The 18,151-nt window shown below is 39.0% G+C and overlaps 1 protein-coding gene and 1 long non-coding RNA gene across 2 annotated transcripts in view; one reads left to right on the top strand and one right to left on the bottom strand.

Moving 5' to 3' along the window:
* The window catches only part of C5 (complement C5), an 84,843-nt gene that overhangs the window by 31,629 nt on the left and 35,063 nt on the right, over window positions 1-18,151 (bottom strand). Inside the window, 8 exon segments of the mRNA XM_029920942.1 lie at window positions 4,660-4,720; window positions 6,151-6,378; window positions 8,787-8,926; window positions 9,630-9,703; window positions 11,665-11,755; window positions 14,044-14,241; window positions 15,506-15,568; window positions 17,176-17,305. Coding sequence (XP_029776802.1) covers window positions 4,660-4,720; window positions 6,151-6,378; window positions 8,787-8,926; window positions 9,630-9,703; window positions 11,665-11,755; window positions 14,044-14,241; window positions 15,506-15,568; window positions 17,176-17,305 — 985 coding nt within the window.
* LOC115276833 lies at window positions 365-15,587 on the top strand. The gene is made up of 2 exons (XR_003902111.1): window positions 365-659; window positions 15,531-15,587. It is a non-coding gene; the product is annotated as an uncharacterized LOC115276833 (long non-coding RNA).

Here is an 18,151-nt window from a genome sequence, read left to right as displayed (position 1 = left end):
TGCCATTTTGTCCAAAGAGAGTGAATTATTCTCAGAACTGAAAGCTAAAAATAACTAATGTAATTCTTTTGTCAAGGATACAAGGGATTATCTCCACTGGGAAGCATGCTCAGAAATTCTTTCCACTTTCCCTCAATTTAACATTGACATTTTTTTCTCTATGCGCAATAACAGAGTTTTAGCATACCTGTATCAGAGCACTTTTCTACTCTAATCATTGGTTTATTTCATAAAAATGACATCTTTCATTCTACTGATAGAACACTGAGCACTCTGCTGAGGTCTTAAACGCGTTGTTACACCGGATCTTACAACAACCCTGTACGCTAGGTCTACTGTTATTATTTTTATGTTACAGATGAGGAAACGGAGGTGTGGAAAGCAAACTGCTCAAGGTCACAGAATTGGTGCAGATGGAGCTTGGATCCTGAGCTCAGGAAGCTTTACCACAGAGCCCACAGCAGTCCCCACAGAGGGACCCCCTCCCATGGTCCTGCCAAGGAAGCTTTGAGAACAGGAGCCATCCCTTATTAAACGCTGCAATTCCAGCATCTAGCCCAGTCCCTGGCACAGGGCAGATGCTAAAAGAAAATAGTGACATTTTGCCATTTAATGGACAAGCCAGAGGGCTTTGCAGAAGAGACAGGAATGTTCCTCAGGTAACTTCTTTCTTCATTAACCTTTAATGAATGCCGAAGATACAATAGTGAAATAGAACTCAGTGAAGACATTTAAGAGGTTTGCGGTGTGGTTGAAAGAGTTCAGAAGGAGCTCACTCTATTCGTGACAGTGGGCAGGGCACTTAAGCTTTCTACGCTTTGCTGTGTCCTCAGATCAATAGAAGCAATAATATTTTCCTCAAAAGGTTTTTATGAGGGTGAAAATAATATAGACAAAGAGCCTGGCAAACAGTTGAAGCTCAATACATTATGCTTAATGATAATAGGCTGTCTGAAATATCTAAATTTGATCCTCCACTATTTTCCCATTGATACCCACCTTTGACTATTTCAATTCTCATTAGCAACTGTGCTCCCAGAGAGAAAAGGTATAGATGAGAAAACTAAAACTAAGGGAAGTCCATTTTACTCCTTGTCAGAAATCGTGACAGAAGACTCATGAAGACATCACATATAAAGGCAGATGCCAGAGATGAGGCGCCTGGGTGGCTCAGTCGGTTAAGTGTCCTACTTCAGGTCAGGTCGTGACCACAGTTCGTTCAAGCCCTGTGTCGGGCTCTGTGCTGACAGGTGAGAGCCTGGAGCCTGCTTTGGATTCCGTGTCTCTCTCTGTCCCTCCCCAACTTGCACTCTGTCTCTCTGTCTGTCTCTCAAAAATAAATAACCTTAAAAGAAATTTTTTAAAAGAAGGTAAATGCCAGAGAGATTAAAACATTTAAAAGTTAAATCTGAAAAAAAAAGTTAAATCTGTAAAACCAATAGGATAAAACATACAACAATATCTTTGTGAACTAATGGTGGGGAAAGACTTCTTAAGGATTAAGAAATATATATAAAAGCCTTAATGTAAAATTATACTGAATTTGACTATATTAGAGTAAAGGATTCCTGTTCAAAACCCAGTAGGTTCATTATTGCTCAAAAAAGTGCACCAGAAACAAAAATCTTTGTATATGTGCTACCAAAGCAAGCACATCAGAGACAAAAATCAATAAGAAATAGACAAGAAAACCCAAAATGGAAAATAGGAAAAAGCGCATAAGATAAGGCAATTTGCAGATGGGAAGCCCAAATGGCCAACAAGCATATGGGGAAATCTTAAAAATAATTTGTAATCAGAAGACTCCAAATTAAAACAATGAGATATTTTATGCCTCTTATAAATAGCACATTTTATTTATTTATTTAAAATGTTATTTTTTAAAGTAATCTCTACACATCATGTGGAGCTCAAACTTACAACCCTGAGATCAAGGGCTGCAAGCTCTTCTGACGGAGCCAGCCAGGCGCCCCCTAAGTGGCACTTTTTTTTTTATATAGTTGGTTTCCATATAACACCCAGTGCTCTTCCCCACAAGTGCCCTCCTCCATGACCATCATCCCCTTTCCCCCTCCCCCTTCAGCCCTCAGTTTGTTTTCAGTATTCAAGAGTCTCCCATGATTTGCCTCCCTCCCTCTCCCTTACTGTTTTTCCCCCCTTTCCCTTCCCATGGTCACATGTTAGGTTTCTCCTGTTAGACCTATGAGTGCAAACATATGGTATCTGTCCTCTGCCTGACTTATTTCGCTTAGCATGACACCCTCGAGGTCCATCCACATTGCTACGAATGGCCAGATTTCATTCTTTCTCATTGTAGTGCACATTTTAGAGACACAGGTAATAATACCAAGTGTTGGTGAGGCTGTAGACAGATGACAACCTTTATGCAATGCTGGTGGAACTGTCAGTGGCACAGCCGATCTCAAGACCAATATGACAGCTGCAAATAATATTCAGGATATGTATGCCCTTTGACCCAGTGGTCGCACTTCCGGACACTCAGTCCAGCTAAAGGCTGATGCGGACTTGTAAAGGGAGACGTGTCAGGATGTTCCGCATGGTTTATGGGGTGGAGAAAACTGTGGTGGAATGGACTCTGAACCATTATGTAAGAAGCAGTGAATATTTCTTTAAAACAGAATGTTGAGTTTAAAAGCTTGAGACATAGAATAGGACGTAGACTAGGATGTGAGTGGGTGTGTGTGAAGGAAGGGAAATAAGAGTAGGGGTCGGGAATGCAGGGAGAAGACAGGAGCGGGGCCTGCCCAGACTGCCCGTGTGGTGTGCCAGGAAGAGAGGGGGCGAGGACATGGACTCCCTGCAGCCCAGGGAAGAGAAGATTGGAGGCAAAGGGTTCCTTGGGGAGAGAAAGCAGGAACTAAAGATGAGGGCTCATGGGACTGAGGTTCCACGTTTAGTTCTCATTTTATGCTGATGTCACACAATTTTATTTACTATTCCTTTATAATTTGTTCTGATACTTTCTTCTCCCTCACTGATATATATTTTTTCAAATTTCCAGTGATGTTATTGCCCATTTACTTTTCCAAATGCATCTTAGCCTTTTAAAAAAAAAGTGGAATTCTAGGGGAATCTGGGGGGCTCAGTCGGTTAAGCATCTGCCTTCGGCTCAGGTCATGATCTCAAGGTTTGTGAGTTGGAGCCCTGCATTGGGCTCCCTGTTGTCAGCGCAGAGCCTGCTTGGGATTTTCTTTCTCTTTCTCTCTTGCTCCTCCTCAGCTCACGCTTTCTCTGTCTCTCAAACAAAACAAAACAAAACAACCCAAACATTTAAAAAATGGAATTCTATAAAGTATCATACTGATATAGCAATTCCATGATATAAATATTATAAGTATTTAATAAAATCTCCAAACTCACTGGGCAGGATTCCTTGTCATCTTTACCCTTTTTAGCTCTCCGGGAAGTAACAGAGCTGCTTAAATTTAAGTTGTCTAAAACACTAAGGGGAAATTCAGATGGCAAGATCATAAAGAGACATAGCTATTACTACTACTACTATGACTATTTATTTAATAAAGATTTTTGATGGAGAGACTAATCTCCAGATAAAAGATCATTCCCATCTTGCGGCCCTGATGTCCATACCTGGGATGTGTAAGACAGGGCCGTTTGGGGAAATAGGAGGCATAAGGGTAAAAGGAAGAAATCCAAAGACATAGTGGTTCTGAGGCTTGATTTAACTGCATGAGGTCCCAAACCTCAGAATTTGTAATATCTCTACCCATAGACCCTTCACAATGGACAGGCTGGAAGAAGGTTTGTGGGAAGATAAAATTAAAGAAATAAGTTAGCAGATGCACATACGATGAATTTTGTTACTCTGTTGAAGTCAGCCTAGGTAAGCTTATGATTCTGAGCTGATTTCAATGTAAAGGTCTGAATTCTTTGCTTTCTCAGAGGAAATGGCTCTCTGAGTATAATGGTCTCGACTTTTTCTCATCGCTCATTGCAAGAAAACAAAAATGATTCATTGCAATAAGGTAAATTTTAACCATTTAATAAGGACTAAGGAAGGCTGCCTTCTTCGTTGTTGAAAAGAATTGTTAATTGAACACATTCTAAATTTCATATATATATTATAAGTATTTATATAGTTCATATATGCATATATTTAGGCCTTGATTCGATGCCCAAATGTTTACAAAATTCTGTGAGAAGATTCAGAATATCTTTATTGATGGGTAAAATCAGAGAAGCAGGAACAATGAGGAATGGGTTAAGAGATTAATCGGCATTATTGTATTTTCAAATAATGCATGTTAAATAAGTACATACATGACTTTTGCTTAGGTGTTCTTTGGATTGATGGTTCTATAGGAAGGTATTGTAAGTTATTATTGTGATAGATACAAAATGACTAATATATAAGAGCCTTCATGTGATTATTACTATTTCAGTGCTCTGCACTTAAAACGTACGCAATTATTTTTCTTTGTTCTAAACACATCCAGATTACCATACAATACATGCTGTACATTACCGTATAATACAATATCAAGAATGTCAGTGAACTAAGACGTGGATATTTCTGATCCTAGACAGTTAACATTTTGAAAAACAGTGTTTCAGGTTACCTATACACTTGAATTACTAGGGCAAAAGATGACATATAAAATACAAAATCATTTTGCCTACCATAAATACCCCTTGGGTCCAGAGTAACACCAGCATAACTTTCCTTTTTGACACCTTCTGGCTAAAAAGGCAGAAAACATTCAGTCAAGAATACAATTAAATTGAACTCCTTCAGTTAACTTTAATTTAATTGTTCACTGGATTTCAGATGCCCCCTTCAAATGACAAAAATAAAATAATTAAATTTATATGACCTGAATTCTTGGATCAACTTGACCACTTTCTGACTGAGAAATCATGTTTTGAAGGCCAAATATTTTTAAATACTTATATTCATACATGCAAGAGTAAGATTTTCTGGCTATTCTCATAACAAAGCAAATACTTAAATAGAAGTTATTATAAGCCTGGTAATTGAGCTAAGTGCTTTGTATGTATTAGCTCATTTAACATCAAAAAATACCCTATGAAGTAGATGCTATTATTACTCTTATTTGATAGATGAGGAAAATGACACATAAAGAAATCAAGAAACTTCTCCAATGTCACACCACAGGAAGTGGTGGAGCCAGGGTCCAACCCCAGGCAGCCTGTCTTCAGAGTCTGTGCACGGAACCGCCATGCAAGGATGCATAGAGCGTGCCTTGCACAAAATAGGTCAGTACACATTTACTGAAGTGATTTCACGGCTGAAAACCTAAACCAGAGAATAAAGACCTAAGAAGGTCCAGTTCTGTCATTAACCAGCCATGTGACTCTTGGCAAGGATCTTAATCTTAGTAAGATAACATGAAAACACTCAATAGACTATGCGGGTAAATAGTATTTTAATAAATGATAGTTTTCTTCCTTTTTTAGCCTGTTTACTCATTTGTAAATGGGAAACTTCTGTAGACTATAAATCCTGAACTGTAAATGCATAGGCTGTGTCTTATCTATTATTGTATCTTCAGTACCTGGCACAAAGTCTGGCATGCAGATTTTAAGACTTTCTGAATGTGTTAGAGGGAAAAGCTTGCAAGGCTATATACCAAATTGTTAAAGTTGGATATTTCTGGGTGTGGAAGTTATCAGTGATCTTAATTTTTTCTGTGGTTTCTCAGTATTCTATATTTTCTACAATTAGTATGTATCATTGTTTTATTTAAAATTTAAACCATCCCATCAGTCTTAAGGAAAGGTTACAAGAATAGTAAAAAAGAAAATCTGAGAAAACCTCTCCCCAGTTTCCCACAAATGTTAACATTTTATTCCATTTACATTATTCTTCTCTGTGTTCCTCTTCCTGAACCACTTAGTGATAAGTTACTGACATTTTTTTCAGACTTAAAAAAGTTAGGCTTTTTTGTTGCCATTGTTCTTTTTCTTTCTTTTAAAAAGCTTCAATTCCAGTGTAATCAACATACATCATTATATTAGTTCCAGGTGTACAAGACAGTGATTCAACAGTTCTCTTCATTACTCAGTGCTCATCACGATAAGTGTGCTCTTAATTTCCTCACCTATGAAAAGTGTTTTTAAAAAGAACCAGAAAAAACATATTTTTCTTACCACAACTCGTAATGTTTTTACTAAGATTTCTTGTCCAAGTGACGTCTCCAGTGAAAAGTTGATGTTGTGGAGGCCAATTTCCAGAGGAAGCACGCTGAAGGTCACCAAATGACTGGAGGAACCTTCTACTCTCTGTAACAGACATTTGGAGGGATTCGTGCCCCGGTTGGCAATGGCTTGGCTTCCTGATGTACAGATTCCCTCTGCGGCAGACATCTTAACACAGAACTGAAATATCAACAGTAAACAGTTATATTAAAACACTTTATGATAAGGACAGTATGCCCCAACTATGTTCGTCTGGATACAAACGCTCCCCGATATTTTTACAGTGTTAAATAATCCCTTAGATTCTAAGGCAGAGGAGAAATGTGTATCAAAATCCATATACATTTTAACTAAATCCACAAGCAATTAATTGACACTTTGAGTCTTATAATCATAGAATTTAAATGTATTTCAACTTCAGGGGCATCTGGGCGGCTCGGTTGGTTAAGTGTCTGACTCTTGGCTTCGGCTCAGGTCTTGATCTCATGGTTCATGAGTTCCAGCCCTGCATCAGGCTCTGTGCTGACAATGTGGAGCCTGCTTGGGATTCTCTCTCTCCCTCTCTCTGCTCTCCTCTCCCTCTCCCCCACTCAACTTGTGCTCAATGTCTCTCTTTCTCTGTCTCTGCTCCTCCCCTTCTCATGCTCTCTCTGCATTAAAATAAGCAAACTTAAAAAAATTTTTGATTTCAAATATCTACATTATTTTGCAATAAAGTATGAGAGTAATCAATAGGAAACATTCAAGCATAGCATATACAACATTAGGAGAGTGAAATGGAAATATGTGTGCACAGAGAAAGCAATTGGTATTTAGTCTGTTGGTAATTACAGTTTATTTGGGTATTTTAAAATAGAATGTGATGGCATTTAGATTCTGCTATATTTAGCAGTTGGATATAACCAGTTCACTAAAAACATTAATATTTAAATATTTCAAAGGTTATAGATTTGCATATTTTTAAAACATGATGAAAAACTTTAGATGCTAATTCAAAATGTGTCAGTGGGGTACACAGCTTTCCCCTCAGCATTTAGAGAGCGTGTATGCAAAATTTTTGGAAACCACTAAGAATGAAATTAGAGCTTTTTTAAAAATATAGCTATTACATGGGTGGAACTGGAGTGTATTATGCTAAGCAAAATCAGTCAGAGAAAGACAAGTATCATATGACTTCATTCATATGAGGAATTTAAGATACAAAACAGACGAACTAGGGGAAGGGAAGCAAAAATAATATAAAAACAGGGAGGGGGACAAAACATAACAGACTCTCACATATAGAGAACAAACAGGCTTGCTGGAGGGATTGTGGGAGGGGGGATGGGCTAAATGGGTAAGGGGCATTAAGGAATCTACTTCTGAAATCATTGTTGCACTATATGCTGACTTGGATGTAAATTATACAATAAATAGATTTAAAAAAAATAAAAAATATAGTTAGATTTCTGGACACACTGAGTTCCCGTATAAAGTTTTACGACTGTGATTTTCAAACAAAATCAGTCACCCTATTGCATAATTCTCTTTAGCCGTGTGCTGGCAAAAAGAAGAGAAATGGTGGGTCAGAGTTTTTCAGGGAGTGTACCCTGGAGTGAGAGAGAATTAAGGGAATTAACATGACTTTAATTAGTGTGGTTTATGATGTTCCTGGTACTTTATGGATTCTAACCTGAACCAGGAGTGAAGTAAAGATAGCAGAGTGCTAATGAGTAACAAAGGACTGAGGAAGTCAAGGGATTGGAGGTTTCAGCGATGTGCAGACCTGTAGCTACAAAGTAACGGGGTGTGATGTCTGAAATAACAACTTTCTTTTTTTATGTTAAAAGATAAGCCTTTATTTTTCATAACTTTGTTTTGTTTTGTTTCGTTTTAAATAGTTTATTGTCAAATTGGTTTCCATACAACACCCAGTGCTCTTCCCCACAAGTGCCCTCCACCACCACCACCTCTTTTCCCCCCTCCCCCTCCCCCTTCAACCCTCAGTTCGTTTTCAGTATTCAATAGTGTCTCAAGTTTTGCGTCCCTCTCTCTCCCCAACTCTCTTTCCCCCTTCCCCTCCCCTTGGTCCTCTATTAGGTTTCTCCTGGTCTCCTGTTAGACCTATGAGTGCAAACATATGGTATCTGTCCTTCTCTGCCTGGCTTATTTCGCTTAGCATGACACCCTCGAGGTCCATCCACTTTCCTACACATGGCAATGAGAAAGAATGAAATAATAAGTTTCAAAGCGAATGACGAGATCTACAAAGAGAAGATGAGCCTGAAAGGTGAAGACAGAGAGAAGGAAAGGCTTGTTAGACATGAGGCGATCAAAAAACTCAGAATCCAGGGACATAAATGGACTGCCTGTGAACCCCTTTCTCTGAGCCTCCTCAGCGTACCGATGACCTCACGGACTTGTATTCTTCTTTAAACTGGAGTTATAAGAATACATGTCTTAAGTGTGCCTTTCTTCATCCCTTCACTGAGCTGAATTTTTGTGTTTTTGTCTGTGTGTATGTGATCATTCCACTAACAGAATTCATATAAAATCAGAGAGTTTATCCTTTTTCCATTTTTCTGAACTTACTGTAGATACCTACTTACCCGCATACCAGACATTCTATAGTTGTAAACAGTTCCTTTCAATTGGATCTGCTCCCCTCGTACAACAGAATATGGTATATTCATTTCCAGGAAGACATCTTTGAACACCTGTGCCTTCAGAGTATCAGCAACACATATACCTTCAGTCCAAAGTGAAAGCAAAGCAGAGGCATATTAGGGAATTCCTATAATGCCTTATTAGGACTACCGTGTCTCAGGATTGCTTTCCTTCAAGAAAAAGGAATACTGTATCATGTTTTTCTCTGTACTGTCATGTCCTTGAGTTTTCCACTCACTGATCTTTATTTCAGTAATTATCAGTGTTAATAGAAAACTTCACTTCTCCAACAAATATTTAATTCTACTTAAGGCATGAGAATGTTTATCAACTCAAGTACCAAATCTCTTTTTAGATACTCATTATTGGCTCTATTTAATGGGTATAAAATTTTGATTGTGGAAACCAAGATTTCAAAGAAATAAAAAATGCAAACAAACAAATAAAATGAACTTTGACGTTATTAATCAAGTATCTGCACTAAATCACCACAAACGGGAATTAACCCAAGGGAAAAGTAATACATTTGCTTCTAACTCTACTCAAGCTCCCGGTGACTGAGAAAAACAAAGAAAATGGGAACTCGACATCAGCATTTATAGAATGATGGTCAGTATGGTCAAAGATACAGTCATATCCAAGCCTTTTTATGATATAATAAAAAGGTAATTAACAAATGACAGCACTAAAGTCCTGGGTGAGTTATATAGATTATAACAAAAAAAACCCCACATTTTGCTAATGAAATCACTCCTTAAACGAGTATATAACATAAGTTTGCTTACCACTATCTGAAATGCCAACGCCTTGAATTTCCCAGGTGGTTAGAGAATCGGGTAGCACAAACTGCAATTGGCTTCTGAAAGTTAACATGTTAATATTCAAATAAGTAAAACATTGATTAGCCCCATTTGCCAGCACTCCCTAAACAGAATTTTTGCTGCCTACTGCTTTAGAAGAAAGAAAAAAATCACAATAGAACAAAATGACATCAGGTATTAAGGAAAAAACAAGCAAGAAAAATATATTCATTAACGCTCCTACTTGTTACTTGTTTTTAAATATTTCACTTGTAAAATGAGAATGCAATTTCAGAAAGATGCCTCTGAAGCACCACAAATTCAAAACATACAGAAACAATATTTATCATGTGGTGCGTTCTAAAATAGAGAAGTGAAGTAATGCATCTTGTCACTGCTCATAACAAAGTCAACATAACTAAGAATTTCTTTTTTTTAATGTTTATTTATTTATTTTGAGAGAAAGAGTGAGGGAGAGAGTGAGTGAAAGAGAGGGAGGGAGAGAGACAGAGAGAGAGAAACTTATAAACAGGCTCTGCTGTGTCAGCATGGAGCCTGACTTGGGCCCAGTCCCATGAACCATGAAATCACCTGAGCCGAACTCAAGAGTAGATGCCCAATAGACTGAGCCACCCAGGTGCCCCCATAATAAAAAAACTCTGACTGAGATTAGGCTTATCTATTTATCTCTTTGATCCAACAAACAGCTAGTGCCCACCAACTTTGAGTCAGGCATAGCACTAAATACTGAATATGCAGCACTTACAAGATACAGTTTATAGTCAGTAGAAGAAACAGTTAAGTAAATAAATTGTAATTCACTGTGATAACTGTACCAATAAAGCATTTAAAAAGTTCAGAGGCAGTGTGTATTGATTCAACACATTTATTTGAGTGTCTCTACAAACTGGACCTTATGTCGGGCCTGGAATATAAAACAGTAATCTGAATTTAGTCTTTGCCCTGAAAGTATCATTTTCATGTGGAAGACAGGCAGGTAAACAGGCCATTATAATTCTGTATAATATAGGCACAGGGCTGATCAGGAGGGGTAATTAACCCAGTCACGACGGGGTAGTGGAGAGTGGTGGGAAGGCTTCCCAGAGGACATGCTGGCCCTGGGGCCAATGTCAGCGGAAATGGACAAGGTAGGACAGAGAGGACAAGGTAGAGACCAGGAGACCCAAGTTAAGACTGATGCAGGGCCTGGGCCTAAAGGTTTGAAAAGTCAATGCTTTGAGTTCCCAATGCATGGTGACGCTCAGGGTCTCGGCACTGTTCATCACTGTTTCCAGTGCCTGGGTCAGGGTAGGCATTCAGTAACAGTGTGTTGAAAAGAAAGAAGAGAATCTTTCTTCTCATTAATCGGTATTTATTTTATAATACAGATATTTCAGAATGAAAATGCCTGCTTAATTCTCTCTCTGCCTCTCCTCTGCTCTCTCTCACTCAAAAATAAATTTTAGAAAGAAAAATAAATAAATAAAAAGGGGTTCCTGGGTAGCTCTGACTGGAGGCTTAAGCATCAGACTCTTGATTGCTGCTCAGGGTTCATGAATTGGAGCCCTGTGTCGGGCTCTGTGCTAATAGTGTGGAGCCTGCATAGGATTCTCTCTCTCCTCTTCTATCTGCCTCTCCCCTGCTCTCTCTCTCTTTCTCAAGAAAAGAAAAAAAGAAAAGATGAAAGAAGAAGAAGAAAAAGAAAAGAAAAGAAAATGGCTGCTTACTGTAGCATATAGCACACATCTGTGCTCAGTAAAGGCTTACTGAAGTGGGATGAAATTAAATAGAATAGCATCCTTCCTCACCAAGAGTTAATTTTGCGCTGGAACCAATGACTAGAGCAAGGCACACATTAAAAAAAAAAAAAAAGTAAAGCAAATAAAACAAAATTTAACCAAACGGTAATATTGTCCTAACACTTAAATAAACTATTGGGAAATGGGTAGTTTCCAGATTTTTGGCCATAATATTTGCATTTTCCCACATTTTTCAGAGGAATGTCAAAGAAGTATAATACCTTCTAGGGACATGATGAACTTCCCATAACCAGCTTTCTGGAAAATAGCTCCGTATTTCTGGCTTGCTCACTGGTAACAGGGCCCTTATATCTGGGGGAAAAAGTATATGTGATTATGAAAAAATAACATGAATTTTACTTAGAGCCAAATTTTAAAACATGGGTAGACATTAATCTATAACTTAAATATTTTCTGAAAGGTCAATGAAACATTTTGTTTAATGATTTCAAAATAGAGCTTTATAATTTTTTTAATGTTTATTTATTTGGAGAGAGAAAGAGAGTGCAAGTGGAGGAGGGACAGAGAAAGACACAGAATCTGAAGCAGGCCCCAGGTTCTAAGCTGTCAGCACAAAGCCTGATGCAGGGCTAGAACCCACAAACTGTAAGATCATGACCTGAGCCAAAGTCAGACGCTTAACCGACTGAACCACCCAGGCGCCCCAGGAAATAGAACTTTATTGATTTTTTAAATAAAATTGATTTATTTATTTTGAAAGAGAGAGCACAAGCAAGGTAGGGTCAGAGAGAGGAGAGAGAGAATCCCAACCAGGCTCCACACTGTCAGCACAGAGCCTGATACAGGGCTTGAATTCATGAACCGTGAGATCATGACCTGAGCTGAAGTGGGACGTTTAATGGGCTGAGCCACCCAGGCGTCCCACAAAATAGAATTTTAAAGGTCTTAGAATTTCTCCACTAATAGCCCTGACAGAACAAATAAAGCATAAAAATATCTTCAATGATTTGTTTCATAAATTGCTAAATGTGTAGTGTTCCTGAGATTATAAAAGATACTGATCAATCTGTCAAATCATTTGCATTTTTACAATTACTGTAATTGTGTTTATGTTATGAAATGAGTAAGGTTTACCTAAGGGAAATTTATTTCTGTTTCCCTTAATAAAATGGACAGAACTTCTGCTTTTGTCCAAGATGAGTTCAAGAAGAGTTACTCTTCTGCCTTAAAAAACACTAAACAAACAAACTAAACTAATCCAAACTAAACAAAACAGGCACATTATATAAAACAACAGCTTTCAGACATTAGCGCATACATGACCCAGGGCCATGATTCCTGAGAGAAGGGAGACCGATTTGGTGAACCCTAGAATTGTCCAGGTTTACGGTTTGCAGGGAGTTTGCAGGCTGCAGAGAAGGGCGAGAAGCCCATGTCGACCTTGGCAAAGTTGCAAATCCCATAGGAGTTTTGGGAGGCCAAGCTGTCTAGAATTAGGGGCAGAGTGGAGCACCAGAGAGGTGGGGCGGGGGGCGGGGGAAGAAGCAGAAAGTCAACAGCAGAAGCCAAACCAGATGATTATAGTTGAAAAACTGGACAATGAAAAGTATCTGTACTAGATGGTCTGTGAAGATGCTCCTTGAAATAAGCCAACATCTGAAAACAACCTTATTATATCTAATAACATGGTTTTGAGAAATGGCCACAAAAATTTATGTTTGCAGAAATATATCCACTTGCACGGATGCTGTTTAAGACATAGTGTTATAAGAGAAACAATCAGATTCTGAAATGGGAGCTGTCATTCTGCTTTTGTTCCTTCTGTTCTGATTATATATATAAATGCAGTGACCGTCCTGAAAGTTCTGACAACACATTAATGAGAGTTCTCAAATTCCTGAAAACATATTTTATGGTTGAAACGGAAATAAGATTTCATCTTTTGCGTAAGTACACTTAACTTCATGCTAAGTTTAGAAGTCATTTGTTATATTTGGTCAACATAGGCATCAACAAAATTTTTAATGGTTGTAATATCACAGAACCCCACAATTCTAGAACTCAGAGGCATACTGGAGATCCTCTAAGCCCAAGCTTCTTGCTTTAAAAATGAGGAGGTTGAGGCTCAGAGAGGATAAATTATCATTCAAGTTTATAGAATGAGCTGGCCTTGCACTTGCCCTGGGTCTGGACTGGGGGGCGCGTGTACTCTATACTACATATGCCTCCTTGGATTCCCAAAAACAAGAACTGATTTTCTTCTAATGGGCATTTTTTTTTCTAATTTCAATTTTATTTTTTTTTTTTGTTTATGTTTATTTTTTTGAGAGAGAGACAGAGACAGAGACAGCATGAGTGGGGCAGGGCAGAGAGAGTGGGAGACACAGAATCCGAAGCAGGCACCAGGCTCTGAACTGTCAACACAGACACACAGACAGACACATGGGGCTCGAACTCATGAACTGTGAGACGGTGACCTGAGTTGGCCAAATTTGGCCACTTAACTGACTGAGCCACCCAGGAGCCCCTGTCTGATTTCAATTTTAAATATAACATGAAAACTGCCCTTTTTTAGCAGAACAGGATCACACAAGATTCCCCACACTGAGCAGAATTCTGATAGAACATGTCAAACTCACGTTGCCGTCCCAGCTGGATCTCTTTAAGAGACATCTTAGAGCGGTGCTGGTGGGCGATGGCACAGCATTCCTTGAAGATCTTGACACATCTGGGGCCTACCGTGATGCGGGCGGCACGCTGGTCACAGTCCTCGAAGTCCTTACGGTGGGCTCCGTCATAGCAACACTTCTTCAAAATTGTTTGTTTGTATTTAGCGGCTGGAATGGTGACGATGCAAATGTCCTTGATTAGGCACAGAGTCATGACACCTCAGGTTCAAAAGGGATCCTGAGAGGTCCTTGGGTTCTATGGCCACACGCCCTTGCCCCCGCCTCCGCCCCCAACTACAGCCAAGGCCAGGTGAGCGACCCGCCACACACAGCTGGCTACTCCAGGAATGGGAGAATGTGGTCTCACCACTCTCACTCACACTAAGTGGTTAAAGAGCTTCTTGGGATTGAGCTAAATACTAACTTTTGAAAGTGGCACCTTGGGTTCAGCACCCTTGGAGTGAAATAAGTTAATGGGGAATCCTTCAAATACTTGAAAATGGCTGTCATAACTGTATAAGTATTCCCTTCATATCCTGCTTTGTTTTAAAAAATGTTTTATTTATTTTTGATACAGAGAGAGACAGAGCATGAGAGGGGGGGGGGCAGAGAGAGAAGGAGACACAGAACTGGAAGCAGGCTCCAGGCTCTGAGCTAGCTGTCAGCACAGAGCTCAATATGGGGCTTGAACCCATGAACCAGGAGATCATGACATGAGCCAAAGTTGGACACTTAACCAACTGAGCCACCCAGGAGCCCCGATAAGTGCTCATATTTTATCATAAGTGCCCAAACTACTCAGTGTCTTTCATAGTGTTAGAACTTAGAACAGGGGTTGGAATTAATATAACTCATATACAGATGGAAGGAATTCTTATATTACACTAAGCATGATTATTAGTTGAACTCTAGCCACTGACTTCCAGTTCAACATTCTTCCTATTTTAATATTACGAGTGGTCATAGTTCCATTTCAATAATTGTTTAAAAATAATTTCTGTTAGGCTGATTTCCCAAAGAATAATCCAAAATACTCTTAGCTGTTTAATATACAGAATAGAAGAAATATGTTTCTAGGTGCACCCCAAAGTTAATTGAATCATGATTTTGGTCAGAAGAAAATGAAAGAATATAATTTTAATTGCCAAATAAAGTTTATACAGAGGAAATATTAGTCACAAATAAAAAGTTAACCTTTGACTTTTAGAGTTAGAAATAATACTTATTTTCCTCAGACTGAGTTTATAGCAAATGAAGTTGTAGATTTATTTGGATTAATCTTTCTGAGAGAGGTAAGCTAGACATTTATACATGTCTTTCTTCTCACCCATTCCATTTGGATTAGAAATAATTAGATAATCGTTCATTTTTCTCTAGCCTTTGAATAATAGGATCATAATCTCTTTACAATGGCATCAAACTTTGAGAGTACCTTCTTCCTCTATTTTCTTTTGCAGCATTCTCTTTGGCCTGAGAATGTCTTTACAAGGCTTATCTGTTAAAAAAAAAAAAAAGAAGAAGAAGAAGTAGCAGGAGAAGGAGGAGGAGAAGAAGAAAATAGAGTTAAAATGTCAAGAAGAAAATTCCATGAAATTAAGTATTTAAAACATCCACAAGTCGTTCATTTATTCAACAAATTCTGAGAGGCTGTGTTTGACTATGCGCTGTGCATGGCACATCTTAACATTTACCCTAGAGGAGCTCAGGTCCTCTAGTTTGACCGGTTTGATATAAGTTCAGTTTTGAATCCTGCAACCTCTTCGATCCACTAGTTACAGAGGAATATCTAAGCATTTAAAGTGAGCAAAGTTTCTGTTGGGTATGCTATTTTTATTATTTGCTCTTTTGCTCTGTTGTGTTGCATAATAGCTCAAATATAGTTACGAACAGTTTTACAGCCACAGAAGGAATATGATTACGATGTGGTCCTTGTCCTCCAAGAGCTCACGGTGCAGTGGCGGGGGCAGGCTGCATAACTACTCGGAAGAATGTTCAGTGGGGCCCTGCTACTGTGTTGTTCATATGCAGAGCTAGTCCCCACGGTATTCTCTCTGTGAGGAGGAAATGATCAATTCTGTATGGGGAAAAGACCTGATAGAGGAGGGGATTCTTTCACCAGCTTCTCCAGGCTGATACAAGGGAAAGCAGTCATGATGGGGAAATGCCCAAAGGTATAAAATAAAATAGCAGAAAGCCACCCCAGAAATACACTTGGGTCTGCACAGCTTAAACATCAGGTAAGGTAGAGCAAGACAAATGATAGTTCGAGAGAGCTGGGAGAAGACCATGGGAAAGCCCTGAGGACTACACTAAAGATTTTGTACTTTATCTAGATGGTCACTAAAACATTTTGTACTGGGGCATTACATAGTTATGTCTCTCTAAGATCAGCATAGAGAATATCATGGAAGACAGTTATAAAAATGATGGCTGGCTCTGGAAAACAGTATGGAGGTTCTACTATCAGTAGAACTCTGCTATGACTCAGCAATAGTACTTCTGGGGATCTAACCAAGGGATACAGAAATGCAGATACATAGGAGCACATGTACCCCAATGTTCATAGCGGCACTTTCTACAATAGCCAAATCATGGAAAGAGCCTAAATGTCCATCACCTGATGAATGGATCAAGAAGATGTGATATATATTCACAATGGAATACTACATGGCAATGAGAAAGAATGAAATCTGGCCATTCGTAGCAATGTGGATGGACCTTGAGGGTGTCATGCTGAGTGAAATAAGTCAGGTGGAGAAGGACAGATACCATGTGTTTGCACTCATAGGTCTAACAGGAGAAAACCAACAGAGGACCATAGGGAGAGGAAGGGGGAAAGAAAGCTGGGGAGAGAGAGGGACACAGATCATGAGAGACTATTGAATACTGAGAATGAACCGAGGGCTGAAAGGGGAGGGAGAGGGGGGAAAGGGTGATGGTCATGGAGGGCGGGCACTTGTGGGGAGAAGCACTGGGTGTTATATGGAAACCAAACTGACAATAAACTAGTATAAAAAGAATGATGGTTGGAAGGCAAATGATCAATGTAGATTTCAGTCATCAATTTGAAGAATAAAAAAAAAATAATGCCGAACGTTTCACCTTCTTCTTGGGTGTCATCTGCGTTTGCGTTGGTGAGAAAGAGGAGTCCAGCCTGATGGAAGACGTCTGCGTTGTTGAGGCCACCACCTGCCCCACAGCCCAGGTCGCTCGTCTCTAAGACTTGAAATACCTGTCCGGAGATGGTTGGCTTATTTAATAATTTTTAGGAATTAACTCAAGGCAAAAGGTGGAGTCCATTTAGATGTAGAAATCATTTCCCTGAAGAATTAAAGGTACAAGTTGTCCCATGGATATAACAAATCAGGCCATTGTTCATCTGTTGAATGGCCGAAACCCAAATTTCCCATCTCATTGTTTGAGTGTGTCCCGCGCATTCAGAATTAAAACAAGAACTAAGTTTTAAGCTTTGGTGAGAAGATTCTTAGGAACCAACCCAGGCTGTGTTGGACATAGAGTGAACGCTGCAGTCAATATAACATCCAGACAAACAAGTACATAAATGCATGAATGACTAAATTAACAGACAAATTAATTTTTAAGTTGCTAAAAAGAAATGAGCACAACCTCTTGTGTTTGAGGGAAGAGGGGGCCTAAGGTTCTAAGAGGGTGAGAACTTGTTGGGGGAAGTTTATTTCAGTTTTAATTTTGATCCCAAGTATTTTTTTCTTTTCTGGATGGATTTTACCATACAGTTTTCTTTCTTTTTTGGTCAAAGAAATTCAAGCCTACAAAATAGTTAGCAGGGCACAGGGGAGATAAATGGGAATTTAGGGGAACTGAATAATCCTCACTTTTTTTGTGCTACAGATTTTCATGAGAGTAAAAAAGAAAATATCAAAATCATCCAAATTGATGGCACTTTTGCCCCAGGAATATAGTTGCCATTATGGTCGTCTGCTACACTTGGGAAAACAAAAAAGGATGAATCAGTGCTTTAGAGACTAACTCTAGGATGGCTTACCTTCCTAAGAGCCATTGTTTTGAGTGTATTGACAAAAAAGCAGACCCAGTCTTC

The sequence above is a fragment of the Suricata suricatta genome, chromosome 13 (genome assembly GCF_006229205.1).
Source record: "Suricata suricatta isolate VVHF042 chromosome 13, meerkat_22Aug2017_6uvM2_HiC, whole genome shotgun sequence".
In the NCBI taxonomy this organism is placed as follows: domain Eukaryota; kingdom Metazoa; phylum Chordata; class Mammalia; order Carnivora; family Herpestidae; genus Suricata; species Suricata suricatta.
The sequence above is the reverse complement of the archived record's forward strand: the minus strand, read 5'-3'. Positions and strand labels throughout refer to the sequence as shown.